Raw genomic sequence first — 18,178 nt, 5'->3', positions numbered from 1 at the left:
ATATATACTGCCTCTGGTGCTGTCCATGTTTTCTGTATTCACATGAAACATATGGCCCTTAATTTGCCCCGTATCCTTTCAGCTTCACCGTATTTCTAGAATAGATCAAAAGCGAACTATTCCTTAATGGCTCTGGAGAGGCAGTTTTAAGAAACTGTGCTGAGGTATCCCACAGCATCATCTGAGCGTGTAATATCAGGATAATGTTGTTGCAGGCAGAAAAGCAAACCTTGTCGTTTAACCTGGCTGGCCTCAGGAGGGCTCGCTTTTAATTAGCAAAGGCTAACGCACTGACCTTGGGCCAGCACCGTGTATTTGGAATCCATGCACTCATAGATGGCTTCAGCTCTTATGGGAGGGTGAGAGAGATGGGGGGGCAAAGGGATATGGAGAAAAAGGTATGTGTGTGTTGATGTGTGTATGTGTGTATATGTGTGTTGCCATGGAGGCAGGGTACACACTGGAGTAGACGCGGGTGGATTGAGAAGCCACATTTCCCCTGCCCCTCTCTCTAACTAAGCTGTATTGCGGCGAGTCATTTAATGCTCAAGTGGACAAAGGTATTAGCTCAGTCAGTGGTCTGGAGCAGACTGTTTCTCTGTGGCCCTGCCTGCTGTCTCCCTCTCCCTCACTCTCACTCTCTCCCTCTCTCTTCTCTCTCTCTCTCTCTCTCTCTCTCTCTCTCTCTCTCTCTCTCTCTCACTATACGTATCTCTTGGCTCCAGAGCCCAGCGACTAGCTGTTTCCTACCACTCAGCAGCTTTTCTGCTACAAGTAATGGCTCTCAGTCGTAGGTAATATGTGTTTGCACTCCTTTGTGTGTGTGTGTGTGTGTGTGTGTGTGCACACGTGTGAATGTGTGTGTTTCCAGAGGGTGGTCTGAGATAGACTTGAGAGTCTCTGTGCCGTGCAGTGTATTGCCTTGTCTTTGTTGACTGCTTGTCTTTTGTTCAGTGCTGGGTGAGATGATAGAAATAGCAGCCTCCCTGAGGGAAAGAAAGGGTCACATATTGAAAAGAGAAACAACACAGTGTGCAAGATAATAAAAAGGAAACATTTCCCTGCTTGTATGAGTCCATTTCTGACTTGTATATACCCTCATGAGTAACGCATCGACCAAACATACTGTATGTGTTAAGTCCTCTTTTCAATGTGGACAGTAAATCTTTCCCCTGCAAACAAAAAGCTGTGAAAACACCATGCTGTCATTCTCTGTTTCTCTTTAGAATGTTCTATTTTTACCTTTACATTTAGTGCATTCTATTCCTGTCACCTGTGCCCTGTTAGGTGAAGCATACTAATCACCTGAATGGTAAATTGTGTGGAGGGAAGAGAAAGTACTGTCTGCTGATGATAACAGAAAGAGAGGGGGATGTGAGAGATAGAGAGAGGGAGAGAGAAAGGTGGGGGTTGTGGCACTCAGGAGTCGACCCCTCACACAGCGTTGCGGACTCGGGGCAGAGAGCCAGAGCGCTGTGACTCCTGGTCCCCGTTTAGCCATTGACTTTCAGCGTGACCCTCATTACCGCGGCAACCTTCTGCCGCGCGGCTGCCGCCCTGCAAGATGGTGCAGGCGGAGAGGGAGAGAGAGAGAGAAAGAGAGAGAGGGGGATAGAGAGAGGGATAGAGAGAGGGAGATGAGGTGCGGCTGGCCCTCCGAGAGAGGCCTGGGCGAGTCGGGCAGATGTCCTTCAGTCAGGGACTGGAACATGTGTCTAGCCCCGGGACGGCAGCCGTCAGTGTAGCCAGGGCTTGTCTTCAGCTCCTCCTGTCCCTCCCACTCTGTCCTCCTCTCTCTATCTCTCTCTGCCCTCCTCCTTTTCATATTTTTTCTCCACTGCTCTGAATCCATCTTTTTTCCTCTCCCTCCCCCTCTCTTCTCCGTGTTTCCTCTGGTTGTATATCTCCACTATCATTCTCACATCCTGTGCCAGAGACTGCATCAGTAAAGTGTCAGGAGTCTCTGCAGCAGCAGTGGTAGCGAGGTTAGCGCCGTGCTAAGTGTAGTGTGACCTCCTCTTCTTCCACTGTGGGTGTCACACCTCCACTTCCTGTCCCCCTGATTCTATTTGTTTTTTCAGTTCCTGGGGCGGCGTGCAGCGCGGTGGTAACTCTAGCCCTCGGCCCGTGGCGCTGACCCGCTAATCAGTCCTCACAAAGAGGCCGTCTCACAGGCTCTAATTTGAACTAAAACCCAATTAGGTCCTTTTTCCGGAACAATAAAGTTCTTCCCTCACAAGGTCAGGGTGTGTGCCCATCTAGAGTGGGGTTTTAACTAACATCTGTCCAGCAGACTCGCCTCATGCCTCTGAAAACACAACACTACTTGTAGCCTACAGACACAGTCAAACGCGAGCTACATCCTGCCCTCCCACTTTTAAAAGACTACAACGCACTCATAAACACCCCTTCTCTTTCCACTGTCCTGACTTTGATCATTTGGATTGATAGAGAGGAGAGAGAGAAAAGAAATCCAAACAGAATGGTGATTTTTATTTTGTCTTTTCTTTCGGGCCTCTTTTGCTCTTTGAAAACAAAGGGTGTCTGTTTGCAGGGCGGTGTCTGCTGCTATCACTGTGGGAACCCAATCAGCCTGTCATTTCCGTAGCTGATGTTCTGTTGTTTGCCCCGGCTCCCCTGGAATAATACGCCTTTTGTGTGCCACCGGTGGGCAAGCGATAAAGTTTCGCCCAGGACGGGGATGTGTTTGCATCTCCACGTACGCACCGCGGCGACAAAGGAACAGAGCGCGGTCTGGCCACAAGAGTTAACGTGCAGCGATCGGGCAGAGATAGTTTCATACACAGCACACTGGACATGCACTCAGGAAAAAAGCCATTTTCTCACTCTGCAATCTTTGCATTGTACTCCATTCCGAAGCAGTTTTTCTCCCTCTATTAAATATAGCCTCTAATGTTGAAATGGCAGTTAGGACTCAAATTTATGTGGCACTTACTCAGGAGAGGTCAGGGAGGCCACCGGCCGTTTTGTTCGACCCCTGCTACTTAATGCAGGAGACAAAAGCCTATTTAACCATTTACCTGCTCGCCAATCAATACTAGCCCGAGGCTGACAGCAGCGCGTTCCGTCTGGCCTTGCAGCTCACCATCTCATAGGGAGGCAGAGAACAAAGCCCAATTATTCTCAGCCGTCGCTAATAATGCAGCATCTGAAATGGGTTATCATCAACAGGCTTAACGCAATAACACCCTCTGCCATTTTTATGAGCTCTTGACCTGTGGTCAATCATTTTGTTGATGAGATGTTAGTTCTGCCTGTGTCTTTGACAGTGTCTGGAACACAAAACGTGCTTGCAGACATGTGGGCATACACATGCATCCTCTTACATACACCCGTTTATAGACACAGACATACACACACACACACACACGCACACACACATACACACAAACTAATCATGTTGAGGACCTCCCTTTTCCTGTGGCAACTAATGATTGACATTTTGTGCCTGGCCAGTCATTTAAACCATATGCTGCCCGCATGTGACCACAGCGCTAAGCTACGTCACCAGAGTCAGGCAAAGCCACTGACTTCCAGCCAATGAAAATAAGCACAGAGGATGGTGATTTCTCCTCTTCTCCTTTTTTTTCAAGAAACTGACCTTCAATGTTTGCCTTTTAATAATGCACATGATTGATAGCCCAAGTCCCGCACACAATAACGGGGGCCTGGCTAGGTGTCTCTGCGGTGACTTGTTGGCCCAGAAAAGCAGCAGCAGCAGCCTCAGCAGCGGGCGACGGGTAGGAAATCAGATATGAGAACAGGCCAGAGCTGAAGAAAGTCTGCAAACTTTACTGATGAGAGGAAAAAGCCCTCTCCAAGTCTCTTGTATAAAAGCCATCACTGTGTGGGTTTCTCTCTCTCTCTCTCTCTCTCTCTCTCTCTCTCTGCTGTCTCTCTCTCTCTGGAGTCAGAGCTTTTGATATACAGTTAAGACCTTTGATGGAATGGCTGTGCCAGGAGGGAAAGAGTGAGAGTGAGAGAGAGAGAAAAGAGGACAAGAGAGAAGGAAGAAGGAAGGGGAAAAGAAAGAGAGGACGGGTGGGGTTTGAAAAGAGAGAGAGACCAAGGAAAGAGAGAAAGAGGGAGAGAGGGAAGGGGAGGGAGGGATGGAGAGGAGGAGAGAAAAAAAGCGTCTTTGAATGGTGGTTGGCGTTGGATGTTAACGCCTTGTGGGTTTTCTCTGCTCTCCTCACAGCAACTGTACGCCGCCCAGCTGGCCAGCATGCAGGTCTCTCCCGGAGCCAAGATGCCACCGCTGTCCCAGCCCCCCAACGCTGGCGCGCCCATCTCCCCCACGGGCCTCAAGAACGACAAGAGGTCCTCCAGCCCCGTCACTCAAGTCAAGGTATGCCTGCCTCCCCACTCCCCCACTCCCTCCCTCCCTCCCCGGCCACTCCACTGGTGCTTGACCCAGATCCACCCGGCCGTGCTGGTTCACTAAATCAGGAGAGGAGTGGAGAGGTGGCGCAGTACTGCTCGGTGCTGCTCTGCCATCCTGCCGCTCCACTGTTGGGAGGCTATCAATCTGCTACACTTTTACAAGCCTCCCACTCTCCCAGTTTCTTTTGCTCCCTCTCTCTTTCTCTCTCTTTTTCCTGCTTTCTCTCCAGCTGTATCTCTCTTTCTCTCATTGTCTCTCTTCTCTCTCTGTCTCGCTCTTTCTCTCTCTCTCTCTCTCTCTCTCTCTGTTTCACTCTCTCTCAACCAGAACTCTGTGGACAGGGTTGCTATGGCTATGGTTGCTTGCAGACAGCAATTTCTGGAACACACAGTCTCCGATCACAAAGAACAACAGATCTTTTTTTTCTGTTTATTCATCCTTTCTTGCTGAGCAAAAACATTACATCACATGAGAGCCCTCCCCACACACACACACACACACACACACACACACACACACACACACACACACACACACACACAGAGACACACACAGTGGAGATGGCTCTTTCTGGTTGTCTTAAAATGAAGATGAACAACGGGACTTCTCAGGGGCTGGATGGCGGGGCTCAACACGTCTTCAGCTGAGAGCAGAGGGCAAATACATCATCTTTTCCCCCTCCTCCCCTCCTCCCCACCTCCCTCACCCTCTCTCCATCCTCCTTTTTTTCTTCTTTCATTGAGCGGCCTTAATCCAAAACACGTGCGCGTTTGGAAAAGTTGGGTTTTAATATCACTAAAACGAGGGGACGTAAATCATGTCAGTGGCGGTGCAGCGCGGGCTGCTATCCTCTTTAAGTGGCCGAGCTCCACGGACAGAGCAGAGAGGAGCCGGAGATGGGGCCGATCCCGATCCCGCTGTCACTGCTGCTGCTGCCTCTGCGCGCCGCACAGTCTCTGCCGGTCCCATCCTCCACACCCCCGGATGCTGAGGGGATTTGGGCTAATTAATTTCAGCCTGAAGAGCGAAACAATAGCACTGACATGAATTATCTCAAAGCAGCTCTTTAGGCGATGTCAAAAAGGGGTTGGGCTCGGATAACATGTGTGTGTGTGTGTGGTGTGTGTGTCTGTCTGTCTGTGTGTGTGTGTGTGTGTGTGTGTGTTTGTTGTGTGGGTGTGTGTTGGAGCTTTATCTCCTATTCAAGATTATGGGCGCAGTTATGCAAGATAAGCGCTAAGTGGCTGAGATCACATAGTATTAAGAATTCAACAAAGATGCTTGAGTGGCGTTGGATCCATATGCAGATATAGCTTAATTAGATTAGTAGTGTGTTTGGTTTGTCTACTTTTAGCTTAATTGAATGACAAACTGTTATTGGCAGTGCAGTATGAAGACCTTGAGGCAGACTCATGCACGCAGTGCCATCTGTTTGGACAAATACGCTCTCAGGCTCACAGTGAGACTCACTGAGAAGACATTTGCCTGTAAACAACCAGGAGCCATACACTGAATGTGTGTGTGTGTGTGTGTGTGTGTGTGTGTGTGTGTGTGTGTGTGTGTGTGTGTGTGTGTGTGTGTGTGTGTGTGTGCGCGTGTGTGCATGCCCGCATGCACATGTCAGGGTATTTATGTGTGCATATGTTTGTGTCAGTGACACAGTTAGTCTTACATTAGACTGTGGATGCCGTGTGACAGTGTCCCATTCATTTCAAAGGATTTCTGATTAACTCCAATGACATTGACTGGTTTTCACTTTCCTCTCCAAGCAGCACCCAGTACATGAGATCAAACTTAATCAGTCGCTGGGTCTATTTCCATTGTTCACTGGATGGCAAAAATCTAACTTGGTTAGAAATCAATCAGGTGTTCAGCTATGAATACATAAAAGGAGAACACTTTGAAAGACTGCCACATCAAGGATGAAATCTTTTTATTAATTTTTGAAATACAAACTGCAAGTGTCTGTCAAAGAGAAAGTGATTTAAACAGTGTTTTAGCCCGTGCTTTTTTCCGAGTGTAAAAAGAAGGAGGGAGAGAGAGAGAGAAATGGGGAAAGAGCGAAATAGCCGTAGGAGAACAGTTGGAGGAGATAAAGACGTGCTGAGTGTCACAACGGGCTTTAATTAATCAGAACAAAAGAGTGCTCTGACTGCCTGGGCGTACGCCCCCCCCCCCCCCCCTCCGCTTTATGCCCTGCAGGTGAATGAGGAGCCCCTGCTCGCTTACTGGATGAGTAATTAGACTTCTTGTCGCTAATCACTGACTAGCTTTACCATGTCTCAGAGGTGAACTCTCTCTCTCTTTCTGTCTGTCTCTCTCTCTCTCTTTCTCTCTCTCTCTCTCTCTATGTCTCTCTCTCTGATTCTCCCCATGACCTCATGTCTTGGTTTTTCCTCTTTGGCCACACAGGAGGAGGCCCCCCTCAACCTGTCTGCCCGGCCCAAGACGGCCGAGTCCATCAAGTCCCCGACATCCCCCACACACAGCCTCTTCCACGGCAGCAAGAGCAGCCCGAACAGCCTGTCAGCCAAGGGGGGCATCCCCAGCCCCCTCGGACTCATGGGCCGCGGCTCCTCTCTGGGTAAGGACATCTGCCAGCTCGCCTGAAGTGTTTCTATACAACGTGCAGTGGCCATGGAGGATTGTTAGAAAGAAAGAGAGAGCGAGAGAGAGGGACAAGGTTTATTTGTTCAATTCTGGTGCCGACTATTGTTAGTTGTTAGTCAAAGAATGTTAACAAGAATGTAAAAGGTATCCACTGTATTGTGTTTATTCTATCATTTCTTTTCTGTGTGTCTATTATTTTTTTTTTGTTGAAAGTTGGAATGCGAAGGCTAGGTGTTAGATCTTCTCTGTGGGAAGCTTTGTGTGGTGCCATGGTTTTTCTGTGTCAAATAAAAACTGAAGGCATCGAGTCCAAAATTCACACAATCACTGACATGCGGCAGAAAGTATTTTTTTTTTCTTTTTCATCTCGACGAAACTGCTTTAGCGCCGCGCCATGCCGTTGGGCTTCACCGGATGCTTCAGCCAATCATTTGTTTTAAAAGCTCTCACACTTTGTCTGCCTCGTATGACGCCCCTTCAATCAAGCCTCCGTGTGTGCCACTGTAACTGTTATTAAACGTTCTCTTTCATTAAGCCCTCTGTCTGCAGTGGAGCTGCTCTCATTTCCCCTCTCGGGCTGGAGTGGGGCTTTGAACCCGGCCCGTTTGTTTTTGTTCTATTTCCACGTTTTTAACTGCTAGCCTCACCTCACTTTTATCTTTTTAATTATACCGAGAGGGAGTGTGACTCCAGCTCGAGATTGCTGCCTTATTTTTTCCGAGGGAGACGCCACACATGTTGTTTGCTGCACGGAGCGGAAATGCACATGCCTACAGTCTACGTGCAAACACACACACACAGACACATGAGAGTGTGTTGTGAGACCTCCCATTGAGTTTGTTTTATCACAGAACCTTGCCACTTGCGGCTTCATTTTGGTGCATTTGTGTTTGTGTGTGGGTTTGGTGTGTGTCTGCGGAGGTGTGTGTTGACGGATCATTGCCCTTGCCCACAGACATCCTGTCCAGCCTGAACTCCACAGCGCTGTTTGGAGACCAGGACTCAGTGATGAAGGCCATCCAGGAGGCAAGGAAGATGAGAGAACAGATCCAGAGAGAGCAGCTCCAGCACCACCAGCAGGGCATGGAGGCCAAGCTCCAAGCCCTCACCAGCATGGGCCTCAACTGCCGCTCTGACAAGGCAAGTGCCCCCCCCCAACTCTCTTTCTCTGTCTCTCTCTCTATTTCTCTCTCTCTTTCTCTCTGTCTCTCTCTCACACACACACACACACACAAACACACACACACACACACACCACACACACATGCACTCTGGCTAAATCTCTTTTCCTGTTCAACTTATTCCTCTCTATCTCTTTCTGTCTCTCTAACACACACACACACACACTCTCTCTCTCTCTCTCTCTCTCTCTCTCTCTCTCTCTCTCTCTCTTGTCTGTCTCACTTATCTGTTCTTTGCGCACTTGGTCCTGTCTTAGAACTGCCTCTCACCACCTCCCTCCCTCCCTCCCTCTCCTCCAGCACCAACTCTATTCTGTTCCTCTATGCGTCTGCCTGTCAATCTAGAACTGTGTGGCGCACCGGCTCTCCACCTCATTTTGACACCTTTCATTCAAGCCACCGCCACTCTCAATTACGTGCTGATTTGCCACTTACTGTATTTTCGCAATTGTCGCATTGTCCTCTCCCAGCTCACTGCCACTTTCCTTAATTTCCTGAGAGGCACAAAGAGAAATACAAGTCTAGTAAAGTGTCTCTCTTCAATTTAGTCTATTTTTTTTCCTTTTTTTTAAATTGCCTTCCCTCACCACATTTTTTTGGCCTTTGAAGCATATCCAGAACAGCGATTTTGATTGGCGTTGGCATGGCAGATGGGGAGAGTGAAGGTTGGGGATGGTAGCGATGGCAGGACTTGAGGGAGTTTGGGAGGGAGCGCTGGGCGAAAGCAGAGCACTGGGCGAAAGGACCACGCTGGTCCGGGGGGTTGCCCTGTGTGTGTGCGTGTGTGTGCGCAGGGCCCAAGCTGTTGCGTCTCTGCCCAATTAGAGGCGACGTGCGGCCCTCGGCAGCCGCCGGTGAGGGACAGTCCCACTTTGTACCGACAGCGCACAGACTCCCAGGGACTCCCTTTAAAAATATCTTCAATCAATGAGTCAATCAAGGAGCGTGCAGAAATAAATAAATAAATTAATAAAAAATAAATAATCGCCAGCTCCCATCTGATTGATGCCATATTGCCAGTTGGCTGACGGAGGCAGGCAGGAGCCGGGAGCTTTGACTCATTAATATTTCAACACCTGATACTTTCAACCGGCATCTTCAACTAGGTCAATGTATGTATAAAAAAATAAACGAAACATCCATGTCTTATCCTCTTTTTTTCTGAGTTTTAACGGGAGGGAGGATAGAAGCCGAGGCACTTGAGAGATCTGTGTCTGAGTGGGTGGCATCGTGCTCAACAGGCTCTGCTCTGTGTCGTGGCTTGTCTCCGGCATATGGTTAGACACCTGAATTAACTGCAAAATTAGGTCTGCTTTTTCTCCGCAGTCCAAACAATGGAGGCTTTCGGGGCTCTAATACCCCAGGCACTCACGGGTGTGCCCTTTTGTACGTCTCAAACAATTACATACCTCAAGCTCGTTTTTTGTTATGAGTCTGTGGGACAGCAGTTTGAATAGCATTCAAAGATCCAAAATGGAGTCCCAGGCATTTTCTTTGCATGTGCGTGTGTGAGTGTGTATGTCTGTTCGCTTAAGCCTCAGGATTAGAATCTATTCTTCTGGGTCTTTTTTCCCCCTGTCCTTCCTTTTGTACCTGTTCCCTGGAGGTGGTTGTGGTATGCAGCGGAGCAGCCATCACCTGTAAACCGTCTCCTCACCCCACCTCCAAGCTGGAGACTCACGCACGCACACAAGGCGCTCCCGAGGAGGCCTCCCAGACTCCGGGGTGAGCTTGTGGTCAGCCAGGCAAGGGGAATATGCCGCTACATGACATGAATGCAGCCGGGCGAACAATGGCTGAAAAGGAGCGATTTCAACAGGCGGGACACACCTTCGGGGGCATTGTTCTTAACAGCCGGAGCTTGACGCTTTTTTTTTCTTTCTTTCTCCTGCCTGGCTTTTGTCCGGCTCCCGTTTTTGTCTCTGAGCAATTGTGAGGCGCCCCCAATGCTTTCAGGCCACTGCTTGAGCGCTCGGCTCAGGTGAGCTGTCTGCACGCTTTTTTCCCCCCAAAGTGGGTTGAGATCTGCAGCCACGCCAGACATCACTCCTCACCGCTCTTGCCCCGTCACTCCAGCCTGAGCAAGACGGGAGAGAGAGGGAAGGGAGAACAGTTAGAGCAACAGTTAAGTGTGTGCACACATGTTTTTTTGTGTGTGTGGTTGTGTGTGTGTCTGTTTGTGTGAGTGTGTGTGAGAGAGAGAGAGTGTGTGTGTGTGTGTGTGTGTGTGTGTGTGTGTGTATTTCTAACAAAAACTTTGATGTAAGAGTAGAAGGTGGCTCTGTGAAGACTAAAGGCAGCACAAGATCCTGGCTCTGACAGGGTAAGGGGAGGAACAACAAATAATAATTAGGGAGCACTATCAGTTCTGAAATATGCCTGGTATGTTTGGGTTATCGGGTTGCCATAGGTTACCGCATACACATCCCAAAGACTCCCTTTCTTTTTTGAAGTCAATCAACCATCACTCTCGCAGCCTCTTGATTCACGGCCATTCCCATTTCCAAGCAGAGAATCATGTGATTTCTGTGGAAAAATACAACGGGAGGAAGGGAAAGGCCGATTGCTTCATATTTAGCATTCCATTGTTTGCTCCACAAGAATACCTGAAAACAGGTGTTCATAAATTCCCACTTGACCTCCTTAGTGAAGAACAGTGCTTCTTTGAATTATAACCCTCCCAACCCCACCCCCCACCCCACAACCTGAATTCCATTTTTTTCCCTTTATCTTGTAGAGCGAAGCAATTTGTCCTTTACTACCTCAAACCTGAAAGACAGGAAACAGAATTCTCCAGTACTATTCTCCATCTGAATGTGCCCCTGTGCCAGGCACACACTTTAATTGTCACCGCTAGAAATACTGCCCTGGGCCGGGCGACGGTAAAGAATACTGTGCTGTATTTCAGCGCCAGAATGAGGCGGAGCATCAGGGCAGGCCCACGTCAATGCAAACCGACAGTCCAAAGGGGTCTAAATGTTCCAGATAAAAGCTTTCACTTCGGTCAGTTTCCGAATATTAATATTTCAGCGTGGCTCCTCACCTGACATAAATAAAGCGTGCTCCTTAATAGCTACGCTCCCCGTCGGCTGTTTGGGAGTTTATCACAGTGAAAGCGTGCGCAGAGATTGTGGAAAGGTAACATAAATGGGATTACGGAGAGGTTAAAATCATCTACTGGGGCTGTAGTGAAGGATATTAAATATTGATTTATTCCCGTGTAACGACCGCGCGGCAGAGGGAGGCTAAGTGCTGCTTACAGATGGATCAATTCATCTTTTAATACAAAGTGTGTCCGAGAAGCACAATGGAGTGACCTGCATCCCTTCCTTCTCTTCCCTCTCTTCAAAGTGTTGTCCCCCTGTCACTGTCTATTCATTTTTTTCTGCTCAGCTCTCTCACTTGCACTGTCCTTCCTGGCCTGTCGCTGGCCCTCTCTCTCTCTCTCTCTCTCTCTCTCTCTCTCTCTCTCTCTCTCTCTCTCTCTCTCTCTCTGACTGCCTCTCTCTCTTCTTTTTACTTCCCCCCTCACAGTTTACTGTTCCACTCTTGGTGCCCTGCTTCTACACTCCTCTGGCACTGTCCCTTTCTCTCTGTCTTGTTCTCTCTCTCTTTCTCTTCTCTCTGAGGAGAAAGGAAGGTTGCATTTGGTTCTCCTGTCCTCTAGGTGCACATGTAAAATATTCATGCTTTTTTGAAGCCCGTTTCTATGCCTGTATTTTTTTTTATTTGTCTGTTTTTTACTTTGTCCCAGCAGTGAAAGAAAAGCTTTTACAACCCTTTCACAATTTACTTTTTTTGAAATATTTACTAAATGTATTATTGTCTGTGGAGGGCAATTACTTTATTCTATTATTTATCTGCCTTTCAGATGCTTTTACCATGAACAGTGCAGAAAGGACCACAGCACAGTCATACAGTACACTTACAACCCATCTGTCTCTCAACAGAAGGGACTGCATGACCCATACACTGCTCCATCCCACTGACTGACAACGCCTTCTTATCCTTCTTATTTCCCTTTCGTGCTCCATGAAAGCAGAGACATCGTTTCATAGATACAACAAACATGCTGATATCGATATTTCAATTTTATTGTAGTTATCAGAGGACATTGACTTTTATGGCAGTATTTATATTTTATGCTATATATTTTAGCATATGTGCATATTGATGTATTGATATTTGTGTTGCTGGTGCCAGGTTTTTGACAGTGGAGACAGGACGCTGAGGGCTGTGAGCAGATAAAATATGTTCCTCTTTGCTGACTCCTTCCAAACTGGAATCAAAGGGTGAAAGGCCAGTGTATTAACCTATTGAACTGCCCCAGCCATGTACTCCTAGCACTTACCCCCCTTTACACACAAACACACACACACACACACACACACAGAGAGAGAGAGAGAGAGAGAGAGAGAGAGAGAGAGAGAGAGAGACACACACACACACACACACACACACACACACCTCGCCTGTCTGTCTCTGCATTATTGATGAGCGGAGTATTCACCCTTCTTGCATCTCGCAAACGAAGCCCTGAAATATTCAAATGGAGCTTTGCTGGCGCTCCTCAAAATCCTGACTCTTAACCTTTTGGATCGGGAAGCAGTGTGTGCCTTGCCACCCCACCCCACCCCCAGCCCCCTGCCTCCCTCCCTCCCTCGCTCTCTCTCCCCTCACAGGGTGCTTGGGCCCCCATTCACACAGGCCTTAACAAAGACCAGGAGTATAATCTTGTCTGGTCTACAGCCCTGGAAGCAATTTTCTGCTCCTTTTTGGGCTCCTGTCTTCGAAATTGCCAGCCCAGGATTTTTTGGCCGCAAAGTAAATTCTGCCATACATGGGTTCGACCATCCAAATTTGATTATTCCCTGTGCTTCAGACACTGTCGGTGCCCAGCAAGTGCCATTGTCCAGCGTCGCTCACATTAATGCTTTGTTCCAATTGGTCATATCTGCCAAAAGAATAAAAATAGCCAGGGCCTCTGAATCAGAGTCAGAGCACTTGACTGTGTGAGTGTGTGTGTGAGAGAGTGTGTGTATGTGTGTGTGGGCAGATGGCCCGGGCCACATCTGAAACAATGCCATCTACTTTTCTCCCTCCGTCCTGCCTCTCCTCCAGGAAGACATGAGAGCTGCCTGGCCCCATTGATGGCTCCTGATTTTCCACCGTCGCTGCATAAAATCAGACGCTGCCAAAGAACCGCAGCCGGCCCAAAAAAGAGAAAGAAAGAAGGAAAAAAATGTAACAGGCCCCCCGAGCCCCCGACCTGCACAGCTCTACTTTCACCAGAGATCACACAACAAAGTGCCTGGAGAGAATAGAGGCCACAATGGGTCATTTATGCACAGCCATATTGGGACAGAAAGCACGGAGTGGGCATATAAAGAGTCTTCTGTCCTCCAGGTCATGTGGCGGGGGATTGTCTTCTGGTCCGTCGCCGCCCCCCTCCCTCCCCTACTCCCCCCAACCCCCGACGTCTATTGTAAATAGATGGTATGATAAGAGCGAAACCGAGGTCCCACTTAACAGACCCACGAGGACTTGCTGAACAGTTCAGGGTCAGTTAGAACTGGAAACCCATAAAAAGCCATGAGCAAATGAGCTCAGCACAGCGGCAAGAGGAAAAGCGCCACCACTTTGAGCTCGCCTTTATGGCTGTGCGATGGCAAGCATGAAACGGATCATTTACGAATCCAGTTCAGAGGTTGGGGAATGTTGCAAGGCCAGCTTTTACTTCCCCTTAGCCCGCAATATCATAAAAATGACTCGATGACGGCGGCAACATATCCCATCATGGATGCAAACAAAAACAAAACAAATAATTAAGAAGGAGGAGAAGAAGAGGTATACGCTGGCGAGATGCCTGGATTGGGGGGCGGGGGGGCTACTAGCTCATACCCGGCATCCCAGTGTAATGACCCTAATTGAAGTAAGATGCAGGGAAGCCATCTCCTCTTTAAACAAATGAGGTGGCTCTTTGGCTTTGGCCTGCCGGGCTGGAGGATTCGGGGGCAGTCATCCAGAGGCTGTCCCTATGATCCTGTGCCCACCAGTAGAGGTACTGTAAGTCCGAGAGGGTGCGGGCCCATGGCGCGCTGCCGTGAGGCCCACTGCCTGTTAGGAGACCTAAAGGTTGAGAGTCTGTGAGCATGAAGCCCACTGGTGAGCACAGAGCAGCCGACCGCATGAAAGCCTCTCTTGGCTCACCGCACGACTGGATGTGCTTAAGACTAAATGCTTTGAAACTACCAACTACTGGAGAGCGGGCGAAATTATAAATAACATGGCGATTGGTTAGGAGGGAATTAGAACCAGATGAAGGGCTAAACGACTGTGGAACAAAAGGCAATCTTGCTGCTGTGCACCGCACCTCAGCGAGGCAGAGAGAATGCACGAGGCAGGCAGACACACAGGGGGCTTCAAGAGGCCTGCAGGTCTCATAATTAGTCAGATGTGGAGTTTGACAGCGGCGAGGACACACAAAGGCCTCCATTCTTCTCCGGGCTCCGAGAGACGTTCTCCAGGTGTGTGACAGACAGAACACGCTGTATTCTCTACGCTTAGTAGAAAAAGCAAGGACAGCCACCCATTGTGCCCTTGTGTCCAATGTGTCGTTTTTTTTCTTCTTCTTCCTCTTCTTCTTCTTCTTCTTCTTCTTCTTCTTCTTCTTCTTCTTTCCTCATGGAGGTATTTGCCTTGTGCACCTGGGCCTTGGGGAAAGTAAATTACTAATGCTCTGTTACTTGCACCTGTCTGAGTCACGTATTGTGCAGCTCAGCTCAATGTCACTTTTCTCCTGCATAATGAAAAGCACTCCAAGCAGTGTTATGTTTAACAGTGTGCACAGCTCTTTTTGTTGCTGGCCGAACAATGTGGGACATTCGAACTGTGCGGTGCTCTAATGCCACAAAGCCTGAAAATACCGGTCCAGCACAATTGGTATTATTTCGGAGCTGCATTGGAGAGCAGGAACAATTCAAGGCCATATGGCTTGGGCCAGAGCTATTTATACAGGAGGAAGAACGTCAGGAGCTGCTGCGTGATGCCTAAGTACAGGGTAGACAGCAGCACAATGCCGAGGGCCGCTCCTGCCCTCGCTACCCAAAATATGCCCTGCGGCCGGCGCGAGCGTCCTCCGGCACATGTTCTGCGGCCAGCATGATTAAAACCTTAGCCCCAGCGCTGACATGGGCCCGCGCTGGCTCTGGATTAAATGTTAAGAAGTTCCACAAGGGCTGCCATCGACAGCCCTCCGCACTATTACTTCACTGTGCAACCATGCCTCCTTCGAACAAAATGCATTTGTAACCAAATTTGAGACAAAAAAGGGCTGGGGAGCGGATAGGATTATTGTGGGTGTCTTTTTCCACTTCAGCTTGGAGTGCACGGCTATAATTTTAGATGTGGGATTGAAGGCTGCATGCTGAACTCATTTGAGGGAAGGACCAGTTGTTTGCCAGAGGCAGTGGTCTACACGGGAGGGGCACATCTCTTGCATTGTTTTCCCCTCTCTCTCTCTCTCTCTCTCTCTCTCTCTCTCTCTCTCTCTCTCTCTCTCTCTCTCTCTCTCTCTCTCTCACTCTCTCACTCTCTCTCTCTCTCTCACTCTCTCTCTCTCTCTCTCATTCTTTCTTCCTCACACAATCATATATATTTCCTTTTTCTGTCTCTCTTTCTCTCTATCCCTCTTTCTTTGACACCCCTCCTCCCTTAACCAATCCCTCCCTATTCTATCAAAATGTTTGTTCCACTTTTTTCACCGCATTTGCTGAAGGGAGGTGTTCTTGCCATCTTCCTCAATGCGGTGCACATTATAAATATCCTTTATAGCATGCTACTGTAGTTACAGGGAGCTTCTAGTGAGCATCTCTACCTGGCTGGACACCCCTGTCCCTGGGTGCTTCACGTCCTTTACTGCTCTTCAGTAGCGGAGTGATTTATTTACAGTAAAAATTTAATGACACCATAAAATAATAAAAATGCCATTAATTTATCACAGCACTTCATGCCGTGGTAGTAAAGTAACATTAGTCCACTGAATATTTTTTAAGCCTTCAAACAAAAAAGCCTGATGCCATGCATATAAATTATCTCCATAATTTCTACTTCAATACTAATGCTCCGATATAAATTACATACGTTATAACCAATAAGTATATAAAACATAGTATATAAAATGTAATGGAAATTCGTTGTGCAATATTGTGAGGAAGTCACTCTCCAGGTTTAAAGTCCATTTATACTCGCTGACACTGAGAGTATGTTCTCAGTTGTGTTTTCTCATTTGAGTTAATGCACTCGAGTCGGTCTTTATTATTTCCTTTGCTACCTAATTAAGAGCAAAACCTGGAGCAGTTTGGTTGATGATTAAGGTGGAGCAGCAGAGTCAGGTGCAGTAATAAAGGCTTAATTCCATAACTAGCTTTGTTGAGAACTGGTCCCAGGCGACTGGTAGGCTGATGTTGGTTAATGACCGGTCTCTCAGTGTGCGGTGCATGGGGGAGAAGTTTCGTGCTGAAGCAGTTATTAATGAAACTCAGTGATGGATGGCTCTTGTTCTCTATCCTCTCTCAGCCCGATGTGGAGTGTAATGATCATGAGTTTATAAAAGGGGTTGATTGATCAGAGGGGGCCAGGGCACAGCGGAGGAGGGACCAGTTCGCTCATTCATTATGAGGAGCCCACAAACTCAGACAAGCATAGATACTACTGGTCACACACACACACACACACACACACACACACACAGACAGACACACACAAATCTACACAAAGATATTTTCTCATAATATTTTCGCACTCTTCTATACACACATACACTTTCAAAGAAATGTTCTCTGTTGTACACACACACACACACACACACACACACACACACACACACACTGTCACACAGACACACACAAAATCCCTTGAAGATCGAGTTCTCTTCTGCTAGTTGGCCGCGGAGCATTGCAGGCTCTGTCGAGCCTGTCCCGCTAATCGCACATCCGTCAATTTGTCATCAGGACGCTGAGCCTCTTTCATTAAGTGCAATAATGTGGCCTGGTGATGAATACTCCAGGGGCCAGGACGATTCGCACCGAGACGAGTGGGTGTGTGTGTGTGTGTGTGTGTGTGTGTGTGTGTGTGTGTGTATGTGTGTGTGTGTGTGTGTGGCACCACCGAGACACATGCGCGTGGCGCTCCATCTTATCTTTACAAAGCGGCCCCCTCCCATCAGGGCCTGCCACGTATATCATAATTAGAAAACACTTAAGTAAGCAAAGCAGGGCCCACAAGGCACTGCCCGGTGACAGACCGGTAAGCAGGTAGTGGTTAATTGTAAATCAGAATCACTCAGATGCCCATGAATAATGACTGTTCCCTGAAGCGTGATGGTAAATGGCTAGTACTTCTCTCCCCTGTATTTTGTCCATTTTTATGAGTAATGGTTGAAAAGATAATACGCATGTGGAAGATCAGAGTTCAGCGAGCAACTTTAATCCCAGTTAATATTTTTTTTATGTACTTCTCATGCCATGTTGAGTTTAGACAATTTAATTTAGGAGATCAACTGAATCAACAGCATGTGTTTAATTAATGGTGTACAGCTTTACTAAAGTTTTGAATATGAGAAGGGATAAACCAGTCAGGACAAAACTCTTAATTTATATAGTTTATAAAAGAAGTATTTTTTTACATTCCTAATGTAGATGAGCTGTTGACAACTTAAGATGTGGCATTCAGTGTGTGAGGCAAAACTGTGTATGTGAGAACAGAAGCTCCCTAGTGGGTCTTTCGTCAGAAAACAAACAAAACGAGCAAAAAAAGCCCCAGAAAACAGCAGGGCTGAAAGATTAATGTGTGTGTTGGTGTCTGTGTCTGCGTGTGTGGCAGGGGAGCTGTAAGCATTGTGTTGGGAGCCCACCTGAGTGACTGAACAAACTACGTGTGATAGGCATCCTGGAGGGGAAAAAAGACAAGGCGGCAAAGAAAA

At 47.9% G+C, this 18,178-nt stretch overlaps 1 protein-coding gene across 7 annotated transcripts in view; it reads left to right on the top strand.

Moving 5' to 3' along the window:
- The window catches only part of sox6 (SRY-box transcription factor 6), a 169,147-nt gene that overhangs the window by 133,276 nt on the left and 17,693 nt on the right, over positions 1–18,178 (top strand). For all 7 annotated transcript variants that reach the window (XM_042061754.1, XM_042061756.1, XM_042061755.1 and 4 more), the window contains 3 exons: positions 4,220–4,369; positions 6,818–6,989; positions 7,971–8,155. In XM_042061754.1, the coding sequence (XP_041917688.1) occupies positions 4,220–4,369; positions 6,818–6,989; positions 7,971–8,155 (507 nt within the window). The remainder of the gene's footprint in view (positions 1–4,219; positions 4,370–6,817; positions 6,990–7,970; positions 8,156–18,178) is intronic.

Source organism: Alosa sapidissima, chromosome 14 (genome assembly GCF_018492685.1).
Source record: "Alosa sapidissima isolate fAloSap1 chromosome 14, fAloSap1.pri, whole genome shotgun sequence".
Taxonomy (NCBI): domain Eukaryota; kingdom Metazoa; phylum Chordata; class Actinopteri; order Clupeiformes; family Clupeidae; genus Alosa; species Alosa sapidissima.
This window is presented reverse-complemented; position numbering and strand designations above follow the sequence as displayed.